The following is a 21,306-nucleotide window of genomic DNA, read 5'->3' as shown; positions in this document are numbered from 1 at the left end:
CAGATTCAGTTCTCTCAGTGATGGGTTTGATCTCAGAGCTGAAGACAAAGCAGCACAACCTTCTCTAAAACAGCAGAAAGGCAGCCTACAGAAAAAAGAATATTAATTGTTGTAATTTTTCAATAATAACTGCAATATTTTAATATACATGAGTTTGCTATTAAAATTACCACAGTATTATAATAATGGTGTATTTACATCAAATGTGTGCTTGTTAAAAGTTTTTTTACAGAAAGAAATGATCAGATCTTGACTGTTGGTGTCATGAATCTAAATCAACAGATAGTCTTTGTTGAATCTTGGTTCACACCAGACGCGGTAAAGGCAGCAAAAACGTGCTATTCACGCGTAGTTGGTACTTAAACATTTTGAGTTTACTCGCTTCATTTGCACATGATTTTTTTAATTTGTGCGTTTCCCGCAGCAATGCCCAATCCGATGAATGAGACAAAATCACTTCTACAGCACCGCGCTAAATGCATTATTCGCGACGCGAGACCTCCAGCTGGCGTAAATGCGTCCTTACAGTGACTTAACATTGAAATTACTCGCGCTTGACGCCTCTACCATGGCTGGTGTGAAAGCAGCATTACACCAGTGTTTCTCAACCAGGGGTACCAGCCCTTTAATGGGAGGTGGCATGGTGTAATTGACCCTTTGCAGAAGTTTGATTGACATATGACCTGACCAATCATAACCAGTGGCGGATGCAGAACGTGACATATGGGTGGGCATGGATTAAGTCCGGGTGGGCCTGAATCTATGGGTGTCACTTTTGAATAAGAAACTATAACAAGTCTATAAAATTTGTCAAAACTTCAGAACACTAACAGCATACACACACACCCGAACTGCACGTCACATTTTTGACATTATTGATACTTTAAATTGTAATGCAACGTGACATTTATTAAGCCTTTTTGGTAAAAAAAATATTGGGCTCTCATAGCCTACAAAAAAGAACCTGCACACAGTGACAGGAAATATAAATGAACCCAAAAAAACCTTATCCTTTTTTAAATAACCTATTAAAGTGTTTAAATAAATACGGCTACTAAATGCTTAAAATGAAGCTTCTAACATCATATTCTCTTCATGCAAATCACTTAAAATATATTTTCGTTCTCACATATTTAAGTTAACTTACTAAATAAAGAAAGAAAAGGGAATTGCTAGAATAATGTTAGACTCTGGGGTTAAACGAAATGACAAATAAATAAACATTTAATATACTTTTTGATGAGCACAAGAGCAAGCCTCGTGAAGAGCGGAGACGAGGAGCGCGCATATCAGACGTGAACGAAAGGAATAATGGATTTAATGCTTTCACTTCATTTCCTGACAGTTTCACTTGTTAGTGAGGATAGTAATGGCTAACAAGATGACGCCGAATTACATACAACATAATTACCTAACTAAATCTGAGAGAATGCAAACACATTACAATATTTTTTCCTCCGCCCGACGGCCAAGGCGCATCATTTTTTTTAGCCCGACAGGAATTCGCCATAGCCCGTAATGGACGTCGGGCAAGCGATTTTGCTAGGTTTGTTTTGTAGAAAGACTTTCTTTAAAGTGAATTTCGTTTTGAATAAATTGTATCTTAATATTAATCAATGTTTGATCAAACAATTGCCTCGATTTAATAAATAAGAAGCAAACCAAGAACGTCTGTGGTGTGGATTGAAGTGAACCCACTATAATTCCGCAGCCTACACGTCTTTCTGCTTTTAATGCATTTCTTAAATTAATGTCTCAATTACACAGTAGGCTTATAGGTTGTTATGATAGGCTATTTGTTGCTTAAAAGCAATAGGCTATATTGTATAAAGTGTAGCAATAAACGTGGCATGACTTATAGTGCTGCTATATCGCTATATCAAACAACATCACTATGATCAGATGTTTTCTTTCTATTTTTTACCCCGCTGTCATATTTGTTGTGTGTTTATGTTATTGAGAGGAAAGCGCGCAGCACATATTTATAACGTGTTGTTATTCAAAATACGTTTTCTACTTGCTTGCAAAAAAAAGTTCTCAAAGTGATCATGGCTGAAAGCTGCTCGGGAATATTTCATTATAACGCAACATTCAACTGCTTTAATAGTTTTTAAATAGTTATCAGGCTTACTTATAATTTTACTGTTTTTAACATAACATGCAATAGATAAATTACACCACATAAAGTAGTATACATGTCTAACTATACAGAGTAGTATTTTTTACATTTCTGATTGGGCGGGCCAGCTGTCAATCTGGGCGGGCCCAGGCCCACCCATAGCTCCGCGCCTGATCATAACACAAAAAATTATATGTGACCGACGCCATTCACCATTTTGTACGACATTTAAACCACTTAGTAAAGTCAAACCAGCTGCACACTATGTGATATTAAATAGTCATTTGCGATATTTGCTGCTCGTCACTGTATGAACATGATCTCAGCTAAAAAGCATGTCATACTGTTTGATCTCAGCTGTCACTGTACAACAAAAACTTATTACGGACTTATAACATAAAAAACATACTTGCACAAGATTCGTTTGAGGTTTACTTCATAGTCACACCCCAGGACAGCATCTCAAAACTTCTGACACTGCCAGAGGGCTGCCCACTGGTTTCACCAGTGAGCAAACCTGCATGGGGCCCTAAGGCTATGCCCATAAAGGCCCATTGTAGGCTTGTTTGCAGGGGTGTCTTTCATATGGGGTACTGGGTCCATGACAGACCACTGTAAATTAAAGGAATATTTTATATTAAGTCATTTTGATCGTGGTACTGGGTCCGCCGTGTTGAGTGTAACATCTGGCCGGATGTCAAATGGAGATCTTTTCGTCTGGGTCGTAATCAGTTTTCACGCTGTGACCTTAGATCAAGCCACCAACAAGGTCTTAACGCTTTCATCAGAAATCCTAATCTCCTGATAACACACACTTCCAGACCTAGCGTCTCTCTCTGATAATTTCTTGAGGGCAATTTAAGCAAATTCACATTTCAAGATTAAACCTGCTCGGGAGCAGGCTTATTTCATGTTAACAGGATTAGATCACATCTTTTTAAGTGGAGGTGATACGGAAAGTCTGACGCAGTCCTGTATTCTAGATTATATGAGCACAATCTGCGTAAGATGCACAATGATGAGCTTTTCAAATTCAACACGTAATAAAAAAGATTAGATTAAATCTTTTAGCGATGTTATTTAAAAATATATAATAAAACAAATATATTTTTTCTGTACTTGTGCGACTTGTTTTTGTGTAACAGATGTTTTGATTATTATTCTTAAATGAAGACAAACATGCTGATCACATTTCTTAATAAAAACAGCAATCAAATCATACCCAGCAGTAATAGATATTATGTATAATAAAAATCCTACTCAGTGTGAAATAAGTTTCCTTTGAATAAACTAATTTCCGATTTTAGCTTTGTCTTTAAATTGTCAAGTAGGCTTACAAAGTCATGCATGAAGCGTTTGCTTAGTAATTTCGGTAACACTTTATTTTATGACCCGCAAAGTACCGCGTAATTAAACCGAATTTACAGCATACCTATTTGTAACAACAGGGTACCTCTACAGTACGTACTTGTAGGTATAAGGGAATACAATTTTAAGTTTGGGGTAATAAGGGGGTAAGAATATGAAGAATTATAAATTATCTATACTCTAAGTATTTTATAACAACAGGGTACTTACTGTAATATTACGTGGTATGTATGACTTAGTCAAGTCTATGGGGAAATTATGTTTTTTTTGTGTGAATTATTTCATATTGACTACTGAATGTTGTATACGGTCGATGTCTACGAGCCACATCGGCAAATAAATATAACAGCGCATCACTTTCATTTTAGTAGCCTATACTTGCTTTTAATAACAAAAGTCCAGCTGATTTAATGTGGTTATCTTTTTTTTAAGGTAAGTACAATAAAAATAGCAACGTATTCCCTATTTACCAGGAAACGTCTCGGTTACGGATGTAACCCTCGTTCCCTGAAGGAGGGAACGGAGACGTCACGTCGTGACCGACGAATTGGGAACTCGCTTAGAGAGACCAATCTGCTTCGAATACTACAAAAAACGCCAATGAACTTGGCATTGAGATATTTGCATAATGCTGGCGCCGCCCCGCCAGGTGCGTATATAAGGCACACGTGCAAACAAGGAAATCAGCTTCCGTTCGCTGAGAAAGCCGGAAGGTGACCGGCCTAAACAGCAGGTGGCAGCACCTGTGGCGACGGGACGTGACGTCTCCGTTCCCTCCTTCAGGGAACGAGGGTTACATCCGTAACCGAGACGTTCCCTTTCAGTCGGTCACTACGACGTCACGTCGTGACCGACGAATTGGGAATCCCTACCAAAACGCCACTAGGGGCTGACCTCTTCCAGTGTCTGCGTAAAGCCCTCCGGTTCCACTTAAGGATAAGGAGAATTAGGTTTTAAGGCAGAAGGCCGGGCACTAGATGTTCCTTTAACCCCACAGTAGTGCCAGCGACTGGGAAGCGCCCTACCAGAGCGGTATAGGAACGCTGCGGAAGCCACCGCCCCGTTAAGGGCTATTGGTGGGCGAAAGTCAACCGTAGTTGAGGAATAAATGACAGCCGTGGCTGTGTAAGCAAAGCAGTGCTCTGCTAAGGGAAACGTGGGCTAGTAGGATTAACCCCACGGAATAATACTCACAAAGGAACCCGTTGGGACGCAATGTGGGGCCCTGGCCAAACACGTAGGTTCGTAAGAATACAACTAGTGAAAGGCTGACAGCCAATGCTCCGCAACAAAGGCTGTCAAGGCAGTGGAGGGAGCAAATCAAACCATTACGCATTTTTGCTCTGTTAGCCTTCCATACTGAAAACTCAATTTGGAGCCTCAGTCGGAGGCTGCAAGCCGACTTGCGAGTCTGCTCTCCGTGCCCTCCCTGGTGAGGAAAGAACACGAGAGGATACAGGCTCGATACGAACATTGTAAAATCTAATGAACGTATTAGGTGTCGCCCAACCAGCAGCTCTACAGATGTCTGTTAGCGAGGAACCACGAGCTAAAGCCCAAGATGAGGCAACACTCCGTGTGGAATGCGCTCTCAAATTAAAGGGCAAGGAATGCCCTGCAAATTGTAAGCTAGGGCGATAGTATGAACTATCCAATGAGACATCCTCTGCTTAGTGACAGCTTTCCCTTTCTGCTGGCCACCATAACAAACAAAGAGCTGGTCTGAGGTCCTGAAGCTTTGCGTGCGGACCACGTAGAATCGCAGTGCGCGTACGGGGCACAACAAAGCCTCGGTTGGGTTTGCCTGCTCCAAAGGCAACGCTTGCAAGCTCACCACCTTATCTCTGAAGGGAGTGGTGGGAACTTTGGGCACGTAGCCTGGTCTGGGTCTTCAGTGAGACAGCAGGACCAAACTAAAGGCACGAATCTTCAACAGAGAATGCATTTAAATCTCCTACTCTCTTCATGGAGGCCAATGCTAGCAGGGTCAGAGTTTTCATTGATAAAAACTTCAGACTCGCAAACTGCAAAGGCTAAATCGGAGACCTGAAGGCTTCAGCACCATGGACAGGTCTCAGGAAAAAAGAGGGAGGGCGCGAGGGGTTTAGCCTGCGAGCGCCTCTTTAAAATGTAATAATTAAATCATGCTGGCCAACTGATCTGCCGTAGATAAGTGAGTGATGAGCAGAAATAGCGGCGATATCAACTTTAATGGCGGAGGGACAGCCTACCATCTAACCCATGTTAAAGATATAAAAGCATAATGTTAAAGGGCATTCTCTGGGTCCTCGCGTTGCGAAGAGCACCGGGTGACGAAAAGGTTTCATTAAGCGCGTAAGCCCGTCCTGTGGACGGTGCTCGAACCGCGTCGATGGTGTTAGATACTGCTTGCGATAAATCACCTAAACCTTGCGCGCGCTCAACGACCATACATGGACAGGTCGGGGCGCGAGTGCCAAATGTGCCCCTTCCTAAGAAAGAAAGTCCTTCCTCAGGGGAATCCGCCAGGGAGGGCTGTCGCGAGGAGCAGTAACTATGAAAACCAATTCTTGGTCGTCCAGTACGGACGATTAATAAAGGCTCTCCTCGTCCTGCCTGACTTTGCACAGTGTCTGCGCAATAACGCTCACTGGAAGGAATGCGTATTTACGCACCCCCCGCGGCCAGCTGTGTGCCAACGCATCCACGCCGAGGCTGCCCTCGTTAGTGAGTAAAATAGGCGACAGTGGGTATCGTCCGGCGACGCAAACAGATCTATCTACGCACAACCGAACTTCTTCCAAATTAGCTGGACCGTCTGGGGGTGGAGTCGCCATTCGCCGGGGGCGCAGCTCGGGAAGCGCGTACCGCTGTATTGAGCGATCCCGGGATGTAAATGGCACGAAGGGACCTCAGATGCTTCTGACTCCAAAGGAGGAGATGACGAGCGAGATGCGACAGGTGACGAGAGCGCAAAACCGCCTTAACGGTAAATAACGCAACAGTCGCAAAGTTATCGGTGTCGACAAATACATCCTTCCCTCGCATCTCCAAGCGGAGCGTACAAGTCCCAGATATACAGCGCACCGCTCGCGGCAGTTGGGGTGCTATGCACACCCCAGACTGCAAGCCCGTCATACGTGGCTGAACATCCCGTGCTTAGGGCATCGTATGCTACAGAATGCCAGGAGACCCCTCAAAGGCATATCTTGCTATCAGAAATGCTGGGTCTACTACGGGGAAATTTAAATGACACGCAGGTGCAGTGTTTACACAATGCATGCCGGTGCGCCACGCTCTCCTCGAGACTCGATCGTAAAGCCAACGCTGAAGCGGTCTCATATGACGCAGCTCGAGCAGCGTCACAGCTGCAGCATGCTGTCATATGTCCAGGGCTTCTGAAATTGTTTCAGAGGGACCGCGTACTTCCCTCGAATTAAACCGAGGCAAGTCAGAACTGACTAGTTGCGCGCTCTTGTAAAACACGCCAATTAGTTGATCGAGTCTAATTCCAACTGAGAAAAAGGATCCTCTGCACGGGGCAAAGTTGCTCTTACCCAGTCGACCTGATGACTTAAACGAGCGAGATGCCGAAGCATTAACTCTCTGTGTTCGCGCACGTCTGCCAAGAACGGGCTATTATAAGTCAACGTAAATAAAAGCAGAATGCAAACAACGCTCTCTCTCTGATATTTTAATGTCGTGACTAGCACTTTCATGGAGACACGGAGAGAGAGAGACAGCTCGAATGATGTACTTAATATTAATATGCCCACCCCACGACGCAGAGCGAAAACGGTCTAAGGCGAGGGAGATGGACACAAAAAGTACACGTCTTACAGGTCTAAAGCTGCACACCGATCTGAATATTGAAATACGAGCCTCGGCGTTATCATCCAAAAAAGACCACCTTTGTGGAGCCGGTGCGTAAATCAAATCGATCGTAACCCACCGCGTATTTTGGGTACTATGAGATAAAGGCTGGAAAAACCCTATCATCATATCATCATCTCGGTAAGAGGGACCGGCTCGATAATCCTTCGCCAGCAGGACATCGACTTATGCACGCAGTACATGTGCATCGGACACTTTCACTACAGTGAAAACGAAAGCCCGAGAATTTTGGGGTTGTGCCGGTAATTGTACTTCGTAACCGAGGCGGATCGTGCGTAAAACCCAACGAACGGGCTGGGAACTGAAGCCAAGCACCCAGGCACCGTACGAGGAGAATTAACGACACTACCGAAGTACCCGCGGTGGGGCAGCGAAGCGAGACAGGTGAGACTGCCGGTGCGTCTGCTGTGACAGCATAAGCATCTAAGTATGTGTGTGTGTGTGTGTGACACACTGACCTGAGCCCGCTGAAGGTGACGGTCGTCTGGTCTCCTCTGCGGAGAGCACAGACTCCGATGAGGGTGATGGTTGTCCGGTCTCTTCAGTGGAGGGCTCGGACTCCTCAGAACACCCGCTGGCGATAGAGGAGAGGTAGGGTGAGCTGGTGTGTGCCCGCTCACGACTCTCTCGATCCTCTGGAGACCTGGAGAGGGAAGAGGAATGCACTCTATGTGTGGTTAAGTGGGTACCGGCTAAACAGCCGGTGGAACATATGCAAACCAAGAATTTTCCACCCGACCCTCTATCGGGGGAAGGAGCGAATCACCGTCTCCTGAAGAGTGATCCTCTGCCAATCCGGGTCGCCCGCTTACTGGCCACTTAAACTCCCGATTTCACGGGAAGCGGCTAAGCGGGCGGGGCGAGCTGCTGACGACCGGTTCCACCGCGCTGCCGAGAGGGGGTCAGAGGAGGGAACGAAGGTGGTCGCCGCAGCACGCCGACGGCGAGAGGCAGACTGAGGAGCCGGCGTGGTGGTTTTTACCAAGGGCAGCTCTCCTTCGCCGGGGCATGACCTAAGAGATCGCCTCAGTCTGCGCAGTGGAGCTGTACGACTCCACGGCCTCGCCGAAGAGGCCGGTCTGTGAGACAGGAGCATTCAAGAAATTGTTCTCGCCTGCGTCCGTCAGCCAGACACAGCCAAAGGTGGCGATCTTGAACCACTGTGGTGAACATCGCACGACTGAAGGTCGCGGCTTCCCTCGTAAATCCTTGGTGAACCTGTAGCAACGTTATTGCGTGCAGGGCTGAAGCCGCCTCTCCGCATGCCTGACAGACAGCGCCCGTAACCGGACGACTGTCTACAAACACGGGAGGGAAGGGTTGGGTGGTCCCTCCAGGAACGCAGCTGCATCGCAACCCCCGCTCCACTGAAGGGGTCCCCGCCCTTAGCGGCTCCCCTGGTGAGGGAGATGAGGGGTGAAAGCTGAAGCTGAACGACCGGATGGCCGAAATCACGTCAGCTCTTCGTGCCGTCGGGAAGAAAGGCACAGGAGCAGAGGACTGATAGGCCCGAGCAGCTCCGAAATACCAATCACGTGGGCAGTACGGTTCGGGCGGAGAGGGGTTAACCTCTCCAACTCTACCGTTTCCGCCGCTCGAGCGGGCACGGCCGCCATCTCCGGAACGACTCCACTTCGGAGGAAATTGGACACCCCTCTGATGCTGCAGAAGTGAACGGGACCAGAAGGAGGTCCAATGGATCGGCAGAAATCGTAGAACACGACTCTGCCGTCTCCACCGGAGCCTCAACCGGCTGAGGATGAAAGGCCGGTAGGTGGAGGACGTATCCTCCGTCCTACTCAGCGTAGTGATGCGAAGAGCGTCATGCGAGCGCTTGACAGCCGCACCATGGCGGTGTCAGCACTGCAAAGGCGCAGACAGCATTCCCGTAGAAACGTCAGTCGTCTCCGCAATCCAAGAGGGTTATGATCTCACAGAGAGAACAAAACTCCCCACGAGCGCAGCCTCAGAGTGCTTGATGCCCAAGCATGAAGACAGCGCTCGTGACCGAAACTGGAACCCTTATACCTCTCACATCCAAGATCGCACGGACGAAAAGCAATCCTGAAAAGGACGCCGATCTCCGAATATACGAGAGAGTGGCTGTCTTTAAAAAGACACAGAGCTCTCACGTATCACTCTTTAGGGAACTCACTCTTTAGGTGCTCAGCTGATGATGCGCACAGGGAAAGGCAACGCACACACTAAACTCAAAACAAAAAATATGCAGAGCAGTGGAATACTGCGAGCGTCCGCTGTGTTAGTACTGCTTGTCAATCAACTTCAGCAACCGTTCCCAGAAGAGCAGAGAGTAGCTTCTCAGTCAGATAAAGCCGGCTTTCGAAGCGAAAAAAGCTGATTTCCTTATTTGCACGTGCGCCTTATATACGCACCTGGCGGGGCGGCGCCAGCATTATGCAAATATCTCAATGCCAAGTTCATTGGCGTTTTTTGTAGTATTCGAAGCAGATTGGTCTCTCTAAGCGAGTTCCCAATTCGTCGGTCACGACGTGACGTCGTAGTGACCGACTGAAAGGGAACTCTTACATTTGCGGACATATTTGAAGTGGTGCTTTGCAATTTATTTACTTTTATTTCAAATGACACAATATGACACAAAAATAATCCGATGGAGGCAAAATGTGTCCATGTAAACGTAGCTATGTTTTTTCAAGAAAGTTGCCAGCTAACGGTAGCAGCAGGTTAGCTAGCACATAAGTTAGCCTAAAGTTATTAACTGGCTCAAAAAACTCTGTTTCTGTCAAGGCACAGTGAAGAAACATTTACTGAAGGCTTTCATTTATGTTTTTTATGTGTAATGCAGAACAGCATTTGTGAGACGACATTAACTCAACATCCGAGTGGACAAGAACACCAACAGAGGAAGCCAGCCGCAAAACTACGAAAAAGTGTCATGACTTTTTATTTGAAATAAAAGTTATTTGATAATAAAAATTAAGTGTTAAGTGTTGGCTTAATTATAGTGTTTTAAAGATGTTTTGAAATAAGTTGTTTTAAAATAAAAATAACAATATTCTGTATGTTTATGGTATTTACCCTATAACATTTATAACAAGAGGTGAACAAAGCACCACTTTAGTTTGCAGCCCGCAAATGTGAGAGTTACCTAGTACATACATAGAACAAGCGGGGAATAAGCCCCACTTTAATTTACAGCCCGCAAATATAAGAGTAACCTGGTAACTCCTGAAAACATATACAGATCAAAGAGGTACAAGTTGCTATTATTTTTATTGTGTGTTATATTTTATTTGCCGACGTGGCTTGTAGACATCAACTGTAGGCTATGCAATACACTTCATCAGGTAAGTAGCATATATGAAAAAAAAACATATTACACATAGACCATATTACCCATAGACTTAAGTCATACATACCACGTAATATTACAATAGGTACCCTGTAGTTATGAAATACTTAGAGAATAATTTTCCATATATTCTTACCCCCTTATTACCCTAAACTTAAAATATTGTTCCCTTATAACTACAAGTACGTACTGTAGAGGTTACAAATGGTTACTCTGTTGTTACAAATAGGTACGCTGTAAATTTGGGTTAATTACGTGGTACTTTGCGGGTCGTAAAATAAAGTGTTACTGTAATTTCTATCTGTTCTATCTTAAAAACTCTGTCTACAAAGATGTTGCCCTGTCCCTTTCCTGTGACAAAAATGCCAATAACTTTTTTGCACGTTTTCACATATCTTTAACTTCTTTGCTACACTTTTCTGCGCAGACTCAGCAGATGCAGGACTTTTAGTTAATGTAGACTACTGCTAATATTGTTGAAGTCAGAAATTAAACAATTGTGAAAAGCGCTATATAAATAAAATTTAACTTAATTGAAGATGACTGATGAATTTTTACAAGCAGCTATATTAAGTTTACATGATACAAACACACCCTTTATGCTCATTGATTTAGAGATTTTCTTACACCACTGTTAACAGTCCATCCGAGATCGTCGTTACTGCTGAATCCTGCAGTTTATTGTGACTCAAGTTGAGTTCTCTCAGACTTGTAGAGTTTGAGCTGAGAACTGAGGCCAATGAAGTACAACTTTTCACTGTCAAATTACAGCGACTCAGACTGAAAGAGAAATAACAAGATAACGGTTTAAACTTGAATTTAATGTGACATACTAAGATATAATCAAGTTCAACTGTACAATAAGAATTAACTGTATAAGGGCTACAGCAGCATCTGGACCATTAGAGAAATACTGACAAGAACTGACCCTAATAGTTAATTTGAAAAAAAAAAAAGATTTTCCCCAAATCTTTTACAAAATCAAAACTGAAAAACAAATTACTTACAGTAGTTTCTCTAGTTTACAGTGTGGATCCTTCAGTAGATCAGAAAGCAGCTTCACTTCTGAATCTCCTGGGTTTTTATTGTTCAGATCCAGTTCCTTCAGATGTGATGGATTTGATCTCAGAGCTGAAGCCAAAGCAGCACAACCTTCAGCTCCAATACTGCAGCTAGACAACCTGCAGGGACCAAAAAAATAAATGAAAAATGAATGTCATTTTTTATAATCGCAAGAACAGCTTAAAGGGATAGTTCGGCCAAAAACGATATTAAACCCATGATTTACTCACCCCCAAGCTGTCTGAGTCGCATATGTCCATCGTTTTTCAGACAAACACATTTTCGGATATTTTAGAAAATATTTTAGATCTTTCTGTTCATTAAATGTAATGTTACGGGGTCCAGCAATAGTCCACGACCTTCAAGTCCAAAAAAGAGCATCCATCCTTCACAAATTAAATCCAAACGGCTCCAGGATGATAAACAAAGGTCTTCTGTGGGTAATCCGTGCGGTGTTGTTGTAGAAATATCCATATTTAAAATGTTATTAACGTAATCAAATACCTTCCGGTAGCGCCGCCATTTTGGAGTGATGCACATTCAGGATGAGAGCTTACGCAGCGTACAGAGTTTCTCTGCTGCTGCTCTGTCCCCCCGCCCTCCGAATTTGTCATATGTCACTAAGAAAAGTGCGTACACTACGCTAATACTCTCTCCTGAGTCTAAGATGGCGGCGCTACCGGAAGGTAGTTTATAACGTTAATAACATTTTAAATATGGATATTTCTACAACAACACCGCACGGATTACCCACAGAAGACCTTTGTTTGTCGTCCTGGAGCCGTTTGGATTTGGTTTGTGGGGGATGGACGCACTTTTTTGGACTTGAGGGTCGTGGACTGTTGCTGGGCCCCGTAACATTGCATTTAATCAACAGAAAGATCTAGAATATTTTCTAGGGTATCCGAGAGTGTGTTTGTCTGAGGGGCGGTGGACGTGTGCGGCTCGGACGGCTTGGGGGTGAGTGAATCATGGGTTTGGTGTCGTTTTTGGCCGAACTATCCCTTTAATAGGCTATATTTAAATTATTAAAATGATCAGTATCATGGTAATGCTGAATTTACATCAGATTTGTTTGGAAAAACTGCTACACAATTATTTCCCACAGAAAAATATAAGCAGATCTTGAATCTAAAAAAACAGTCATTGACTGACAGTCTCTTACACTTCAATGAACAACATTATGCAAGGATGATTTTGATGAATTTACATGATACAAACATACACATTTAACCTTATTAGTTTAAGGATTTTCTTACTTTAATATCTCCAGTTTACAGTTTGTATTCTTCAGTCCATCAGAGAGCAGCTTCACTCCTGAATCCTGCAGGTTATTGTTACGCATGTCCAGGTCTCTCAGACTTGAGGAGTTTGAGCTGAGAATTATGGCCAATGATGAGCAACTTTTTGCTATCAAATTGCAGACACTTAGACTGAGAGAGAAATAACAAGATAACAGTGTTTTAAATTATGCATTATGCACTATGCATGACTTTTGAGCTATGATCCAGAGTATCAGAAGCATCAAGATCTGCTAGAGAAATACTGACAACTGAATACTAACAGTCAGTTCCACAAGAACTTTACTTTATAACAGTGTTCTTCATTGCGCGGCTTGGCAAGTTTTAATTTGTGACTGGTGACATGCGCTTTTTCTGTCATTTCTGCTCCGGAGCTAACTTTGTTAGAAAACCATACCTATTAGATCAAGATGCACGCCGAGAAGCGTGTTCAATCGCATGCAGTGCTTGCACAGAGCGAACGCCATATGACATCAAAGTAGCGTGAGATCAGACTGCTTGTTATGCTTTTAAATTGCTCTCCCTGCACAGTAATGTCACTCGCCAACCGTTCTGCGCCGCATGAAATTACGAGAAAGGTGTCCCCCTGGTGGTTTGGGGGGCACTGCATAAGCATATTATAAGAATGCTTATGCTGGGTACACACCAGAAGATTTTTTACATCTTATGAGATTTTAAAAATGTGATGGACCACAAACTTGAGGATAAAAAATCCTAGATTTATCCGTTTTGCTCCTATAGTGTGTGGTGTGCCATTATGTGTTAAAGACAGCACACCACACACAAACAGATTTTTAATCAGAGTCTCGACTGTGAACACAGGAAATCCCACAAAATCTCGCAAGACTTCAAAACAAGCATGGCGGACAATATGGAGGAAGACATTTCAATGATAGTGCTTGGAATAATTTTTACAAGACACGTATAAACATTCGTGCTGTTGCCACAAATCAACAAGCTGATCCTCCATCTCTACTGTCCACATCAACTTCACTTTGGCCGTTTCTCAATCTGAAGGCTGTAGCCTGCTGAGGTCGCATATGCAGGCTGCATACGTCATGAAACCTGGTTTATTCAAGTTAACTGAGCATTACATTCACAAGTCATAAGTTTATTAAAACAATATACAACCCCAAAACAGAAAAAGTTGGGACACAGTAGAAATTGTGAGTAAAAAATGAATGGAATAATTTACAAATCTCATAAACTTATATTTTATTCACAGTAGTATATAGATAACATATCAAATGTTGAAAGTGAGATATTTTGAAATGTCATGCCAAATATTGGCTCATTTATGATTTGATGAGAGCTACACATTCCAAAAAAAGTTGGGACAGGTAGCAATAAGAAGCCATAAAAGTTAAATGTACATACAAGGAACAGGTGGAAGAGGACCAATGTTTAGGAATAGGAATGTTGTCCCATTCTTGTCTAAAACAGGCATCTAGTTGCTCAACTGTCTTAGGTCTTCTTTGTCGCATCTTCCTCTTTATGATGCACCAAATCTTTTCTATGGGTGAAAGATCGGGACTGCAGGCTGGCCATTTCAGTACTCAGATCCTTCTTCTATGCAGTCTTGATGTTGTAATTGATGCAGTATGTGGTCTGGCATTGTCATGTTGGAAAATGCAAGGTCTTCCCTGAAAGAGACGACGTCTGAATGGGATCATTTGTATCTAGAACTTGGATAAACCTTTCAGCATTGATGGTGCGTTTCCAGATGTGTAAGCTGCCCATGCCACACGTACTCATGCAACCCCAAACCATCAGAGATGCAGGCTTCTGAACTGAGGCTAATAACAACTTGGGTTGTCATTGTCCTCTTTAGTCCGGATGAAATGGCATCCCAGTTTTTCAAAAAGAACTTCAAATTTTGATTCGTTGGAGCACAGAACAGTTTTCCACTTTGCCAAAGTCCATTTTAAATGAGCCTTGCCCAGGGAAAATACCTGTGCTTCTGGATCATGTTTAGATATGGCTTCTTTTTTGACCTACAGAGTTTTAGCTGGCAACAGCGAATGACACGGTGGATTGTGTTCACTGACAATGTTTTCTGGAAGTATTCGTGAGTCCATGTTGTGATTTCCATTACAGTAGCATTCCTTTATGTGATGCAGTGCTGTCTAAGAGCCCGAAGATCACGGGCATCCGGTATGGTTTTCCGGTCTTGACCCTTACGCACAGAGATTGTTCTAGATTCTCTAAACCTTTGAATGGTATTATGCACTGCAGATGATGATAACTTCAATCTCATTGCAATTTTTATCGGAGAAACTCAGAAAACTATTTTTCGCTGCAGCGTTGGGGGAATTGGTGATTCTCTGCCCATCTTGACCTCTGACAGACACTGCCACTCTGAGAGGCTCTTTTTATACCCAATCATGTTGCCAATTGACCTAATAAGTTGCAAATTGGTCTTTCAGCTGTTCCTTATATGTACATTTAAATTTTCTGGGCTCTTATTGCTACCTGTCCCAACTTTTTTTGGAATGTGTAGCTCTCATGAAATCCAAAATGAGCCAATATTTGGCATGACATTTCAAAATATCTTACTTTCAACATTTGATATGTTATATATATTCTACTGTGAATAAAATATAAGTTTATGAGATTTGTAAATTAGTCCATTCCTTTTTTACTCACAATTTCTACAGTGTCCCAACTTTTTCTGTTTTGGGGTTGTACGATGAACAACGAATAATAGCCAATTTTATATATTCTGAAATAAGACAGTCTTGATATACAGCCTGGAAATGCGACCTACGGATTAAGAAGCGGCCTTTGTGCTGCACCATGACTGCTTCCGTCTTCCCTCATCTCGCTTTCTGATTGGATATGGTTTCGTTTCACGTGATAATCTCAATAGCGTGCTCGCGTTTGTCCTCGGGATTCCCCACACACATCAGGATTTATGATCGTAAATATTCAACATGTTGAATATTTACGATTCGCGATCGGCGCGGCTCCGGCGTTCTTCCGAGCAGGTTCGGACACTCTTAACACACCTCACATGAAGGGACAATCTGATAAGATAATCTGTGAAACCTTCGCGATACTCAGGACATAGCTAGGATTGTCGGAAGGGGGGAAATCGGCCCAAAATCAGCTCGATTATCTTTTGGTGTGTACCCGGCTTTAGCATTAAAATCCTTTATGTCATTAAGGGAAATCATATTGTCTCAGTTACAAATTTGACTGGTAAATGATAAAGAATGATTTGCCCTTGTATTTATTGCATTGCAACAGATTGACAGATTGACAAGCAGACATGCTATTTATGACTGGATGTAACTTTTGATACCTAACATATGCGGTAAAGGTGGCTCTCCTATTGACCCTGACCTATAAGTGTGGCCCTCATGAAAAAATGGTGAAGACCACTGCTTTATAACAACAACAACAACAACAACAACAACCTACTTTCTATAGAAAAGGGCTTCCCTGCAAGCAAGCCTACTATGGCCCATTATGGGCCCACTAAGGGCTAGCCCAAGGGCATGTTTGCTCATTGGCTAAAAATCCCCAGAGTTAAATAAACACTGCTGGATGTATATATTGCAGGGATGTAATTTTTCCGGATTAATCCGGAATTCCGGATTTTCCGACCTGAAAATGTGACCTATGTGAATCATGCAGATATGTAAAAAATAAGGGGGAGGTGGGATCTCACAGCTGTCACCATGGTAACCCGGGACGGAACCACAATCCCCGCCCAGGCGCAACAGGGCCACACCGGGTGGCACGTCAGATGACAAAGAGATGCATTTTCCTTCCTTTCCAAGTAGGCTATCAACAAGGACGTGTTTCCTGAGAGAGGGACGATGCAACAATATTGGTTCCGAATAAAGGCAAGGAAATAAGTTAAAAAAAAGCAGTTGTTATGGGTCCTGCTTTACTATCCGCATAGATCCGCCACCAGTGTGATTGGCGTGTGTGTGTGTGTGTGTGTGTGTGTGTGTGTGTGTGCACGTGGGGGGGTCTCAATATATTTTCCTGCTTTTTTGTCCTTAGCCAATCACATGCCTGATATTGCCCCAATCTTACAGAGTGTTAAAAAGTAACACTGAAGCAGAATTAAAAGCTCTGTTATCCTCTCTCTCAACATCTCTGTCTGAAACCTAAAATTGCATTTTACATCTTATTTGTACACTGTAAAAAAATGCTGTTAAAAACAGCCAAATTTAACCCTCATAAGCTCCTATTTGCCTGTATACATTATAGTTCCTTGGGGGTAAAAATGACCCCAGAAATTAAAAGTGTGATTACAAAAAATATATACATTTTTAATGATACAAATAATATATCTTTTTTTTGTTTACTTCCCATCTATACATTAATGCTGTGTTTTGGGAGATTGAGTAATTTTGTACCCGTTTACCACTCAATTCCTCAAGTACATAATTAGCTTACCGGTAAAATATCAAATTTTTAAGAGAAATTCACATAAATTTTGATCTAGATGTCATGTGATGAATTCGGCCATTTGATGTTTAGAAAAAAAAACATAAAAAAATTACAGTTTAGGAAATAAATCATTTCGACAAGCAGAGGCCCATAGAGACCCATTCATTTCACTGAATGTGGCCAACTGCTCAACATCAGTACTTTGATACATTTTGTGAGTTTATGTTTATAAACATTAGAAAGGTCATTAAAAATAAATATTATTTCAAATAGTAGAATTTTTTTTTGTAGTTTTTGATGCATTTTGAAATGTCTGTTTTTACAAAATGACACAGAAATTTGAATGAATGTAAGTGTGTGTGTGTGTGTGTGTGTGTGTGTGTGTGTGTGTGTGTAAGTTTTACTGTGCCTTTGTGTGTGTGAGTCTGTGTTTGTGTGTGTGTGTGTGTGTGTGTGGTAATTTTTACCCCCAAAGGGCCTCTTTTGGTAATTTTTTTACACCTCTTTAAAGCGACCAAATCAAGCCCAGTTTTTTATATGAATCTTGACGGATAATCTGGAAAAGTCACAAAATCTTATTTCACTGAGATGAAGGGAACCATATTTTTAAACTAAAGAAAAGTGGCTTGGGGGTAAGATAGACCCCAAGGGACTTAGTTTTAACATTATAATTCAGTTTTTTAACAAAAACAGGAATATACTGTTAAATTCTGCATTCTGCAAAAAAACTGTTTTCAGAATAATGTGAATTTACGGCCCTGGGTGTCCACCGTTAAAGACTGTGTCCCAAATCAAACCCTACACCCTCATTCACTATTCCCTACATTAATGTCCTAATGATCAACCTGAAATCAAGTCAATGAGTTCAGATACTGAAGCATTAATGATGGACACCTGCTGCTAATAAACAGAATCTCTGAAGAAAAGATAAATAAAAAAGAAAAGAAAAGAGATGAGCAGAAAAACATAGACACAAATACTTAGATGAACGTGAACTGAAAATAACAAAAGCCATTCAAATCTCTCCATATATCACCAGAGGAGAATTAAACCTTTCCACAAACACCATTACCATCTTCACTTATAAACCACTTTGACTTTATTTCTGTTAGGGTAGAGGGGGGACGATTGCAACACTTTTTACATTTCCTTAAGTTTCTCAGAGACTGTTTGCATTAGAAAGCCAAGATTTTTCTACAATAAACTCACATCTATCAGCTACTCCAACCACACGTATAACATGTGTATATATGATAATATATGTACAATTTATATTTGAATAGACAAAGTCAAATGTTGCAACCGACCCCACAATAGGGGACAGTTGCAACACTCCAAAGGGACAGTTGCAACATTTATTAAAATGTAATAAAATCTTTAACTTAATCTTTGCACTTTATTTTGTTTGTGCACAGCAGGTTAAAGTAACACATTACAAATGTAAGACCAGAAACATTTTAATCAACAATATTTAAATTAATTATTCCCACATTTTAGCAAAATAGTTTTTTTTTTATTTAAAATCGAGACACTGAAATTTCATAAAACAGAGAGAATTGAACTGAAATGTGTGTATTTGCTGCTGATCTGAGAAGAGGTAGAGGGACACCCCTATTTGTCACATGCTTTCTCTCTAGTGACATACTGAAAAAAACAAAACAAGTGGGCTACATTATGGCGTAATCTGATTTTTAAAAATCTATTTAGTTAAAAAAAAGAGGATATACTGGACTGTTTGAAAGGATTCTTTATTAATGCATAACATTACTGTTTTGTTACGTTATAATGATGAGCTTTTACATGGTGTTGCAACTATCCCCACACTGACAGCCATGATAAAACTTGCTATGCTAACTTAACAGAATATCTTAGACAAATGATAGCTATACCAATTAGAAGCTGAGAAACCACAGATTTAAATTATATTACTTTAGAATTCCTTGAACAAACTGATGAGACGGTGTGACAAAAACTCTGATCATAAAAAAATACTTTTTTTAACTTGAAATGAGTTTTATGTGGAAGGAATTGGCACATGTGGCTGATTTCTTCCAGAATGAGAGAGGGTCTGATTGAGTATGTGCAGTATTAAAACCATCACTCTAGCTCATTCCTGATTGGAGAAATCAGCAATATTGCAACTACCACACATTGCAACTGTCCCCACTCTCCCCTATACATCCTCAAAAGTTCTTACTGAGAACAAACAGGGCTTTACTAGACTTTTCTTTAAAGTCACCATTATGGTGATCACTGTTTTCATAATTTGTGCTCAACTTAGTTTTCAGTCTGGTTGCTATAACTGTGTCTTTTAATGCATGTTTGTTATGGCAAAGAAAACCAAGAGATGATAGACTCTTGTGAGGTTGGAGGTTGTATTTAAGATTCCTCTGACTACTTTAATACTGAGTTTGTCACATTATTAGACTACTATAGACGGTTTCAGCAGTAACAACATAAACAAGCGGCTGTCGCAGTCTGCACGTAACTTCCGGTAAACTCCGCTAAGAATAAATAACAACAAAGTATTTTAAACATAGTTTATTTATATAACAGGCAAAAAAACAACACATAGACCTAGGCAAGTGGTTTTCAAACTTGGTGCCAGCACTGCCAGGGGGCCCCCAGTTTTATGCCATTTTATGAAATACCTTAATTTATCATTAATTCTGTGTAATTAAACCTAAAAAAATAAGGCTACTAACCAAAAGCACTACTTTTTTGTATAATTTAATGTTTTTTTTATTAAAATGTTGAGTTTTAGAACAGTTTTTTGTCACAAATTTTCTTTGGGGGGCCGCAAAGAAATGCAGCGTACACAAGGGGGGGCAGCACGCTGAAAATTTTGGGAACCACTGACCTAGGAATCCAAAACATTTGTTATTTTCGACGAGGCATTTGTTCAAGAGATCAGTTTAGCAACTAGTCAGACCATTAAAGGGGACAGAGAATGAAAAAACATTTTTACCTTGTCTTTGTTGAATAATGGTAGTCTACCCACATTTACAAACATACAAAAAGTGCTAAACATGCTAAACATCTCAGTCTCATAGAAATTACTCTTTTGGAAATGTCAGCCAGAAAACGGCCCAATCTGAAAAACTGATGCTTATGACATCACAGACATCTAACTGACCCTCCACTTTAAAATAATTGGCTACATTTTTTGAGTGGCAGCAAAGTCAGCCAATCAGTAATGAGATTGCAAGTTAAGCCTGTAGGGGGAGCAAAATAGGTGCAAAACCACTTGTTTAAAGGGGACATATCATGAAAATTGTCTCGGTTACGGATGTAACCCTCGTTCCCTGAAGGAGGGAACGGAGACATCATGTCATGAGCGACAAATTGGGAACTCGCTTAGAGAGACCAATCTGCTTCGTATACTACTAAAACGCCAATGAACTTGGCATTGAGATATTTGCATAATGCTGGCACCGCCCCGCCAGGTGCGTATATAAGCCGCAGTTGCAAATATGGAAATTAGCTTCTTTTCGCTGAGAAAGCTGGGAAAATGTGACCGGCCGATAAACAGCAGGGAGCAGCCCTGTGGCGACGGGACGTGACGTCTCCGTTCCCTCCTTCAGGGAACGAGGGTTACATCCGTAACAGAGACGTTCCCTTTCAGTCGGTCACTACGACGTCACGTCGTGACCGACGAATTGGGAATCCCTACCAAAACGCCACTGAGGGCTGACCTCTTCCAGTGTCTGCGTAAAGCCCTCCGGTTCCACTTAAGGAGAATTAGGTTTTCAGGCAGAAGGCCGGGCACTAGATGTTCCTTTAACCCCACAGTAGTGCCAGCGACTGGGAAGCGCCCTATCTGAGCGGTATAGAAACGCTGCGGA

General features: G+C 42.0%; 1 protein-coding gene across 1 annotated transcript in view; it reads right to left on the bottom strand.

The window, feature by feature from the left end:
* Window positions 1-21,306, bottom strand: part of LOC129446172 (NLR family CARD domain-containing protein 3) — a 93,283-nt gene that overhangs the window by 18,814 nt on the left and 53,163 nt on the right. The window contains exons 4-7 of the mRNA XM_073871531.1: window positions 13,013-13,186; window positions 11,699-11,872; window positions 11,331-11,471; window positions 10,142-10,146 (exon numbers count right to left, since the gene is read on the bottom strand). Of these exons, the coding sequence (XP_073727632.1) occupies window positions 10,142-10,146; window positions 11,331-11,471; window positions 11,699-11,872; window positions 13,013-13,186 (494 nt within the window). The remainder of the gene's footprint in view (window positions 1-10,141; window positions 10,147-11,330; window positions 11,472-11,698; window positions 11,873-13,012; window positions 13,187-21,306) is intronic.

The sequence above is a fragment of the Misgurnus anguillicaudatus genome, chromosome 2 (assembly GCF_027580225.2).
Source record: "Misgurnus anguillicaudatus chromosome 2, ASM2758022v2, whole genome shotgun sequence".
Lineage (NCBI taxonomy): Eukaryota > Metazoa > Chordata > Actinopteri > Cypriniformes > Cobitidae > Misgurnus > Misgurnus anguillicaudatus.
The sequence above is the reverse complement of the archived record's forward strand: the minus strand, read 5'-3'. Positions and strand labels throughout refer to the sequence as shown.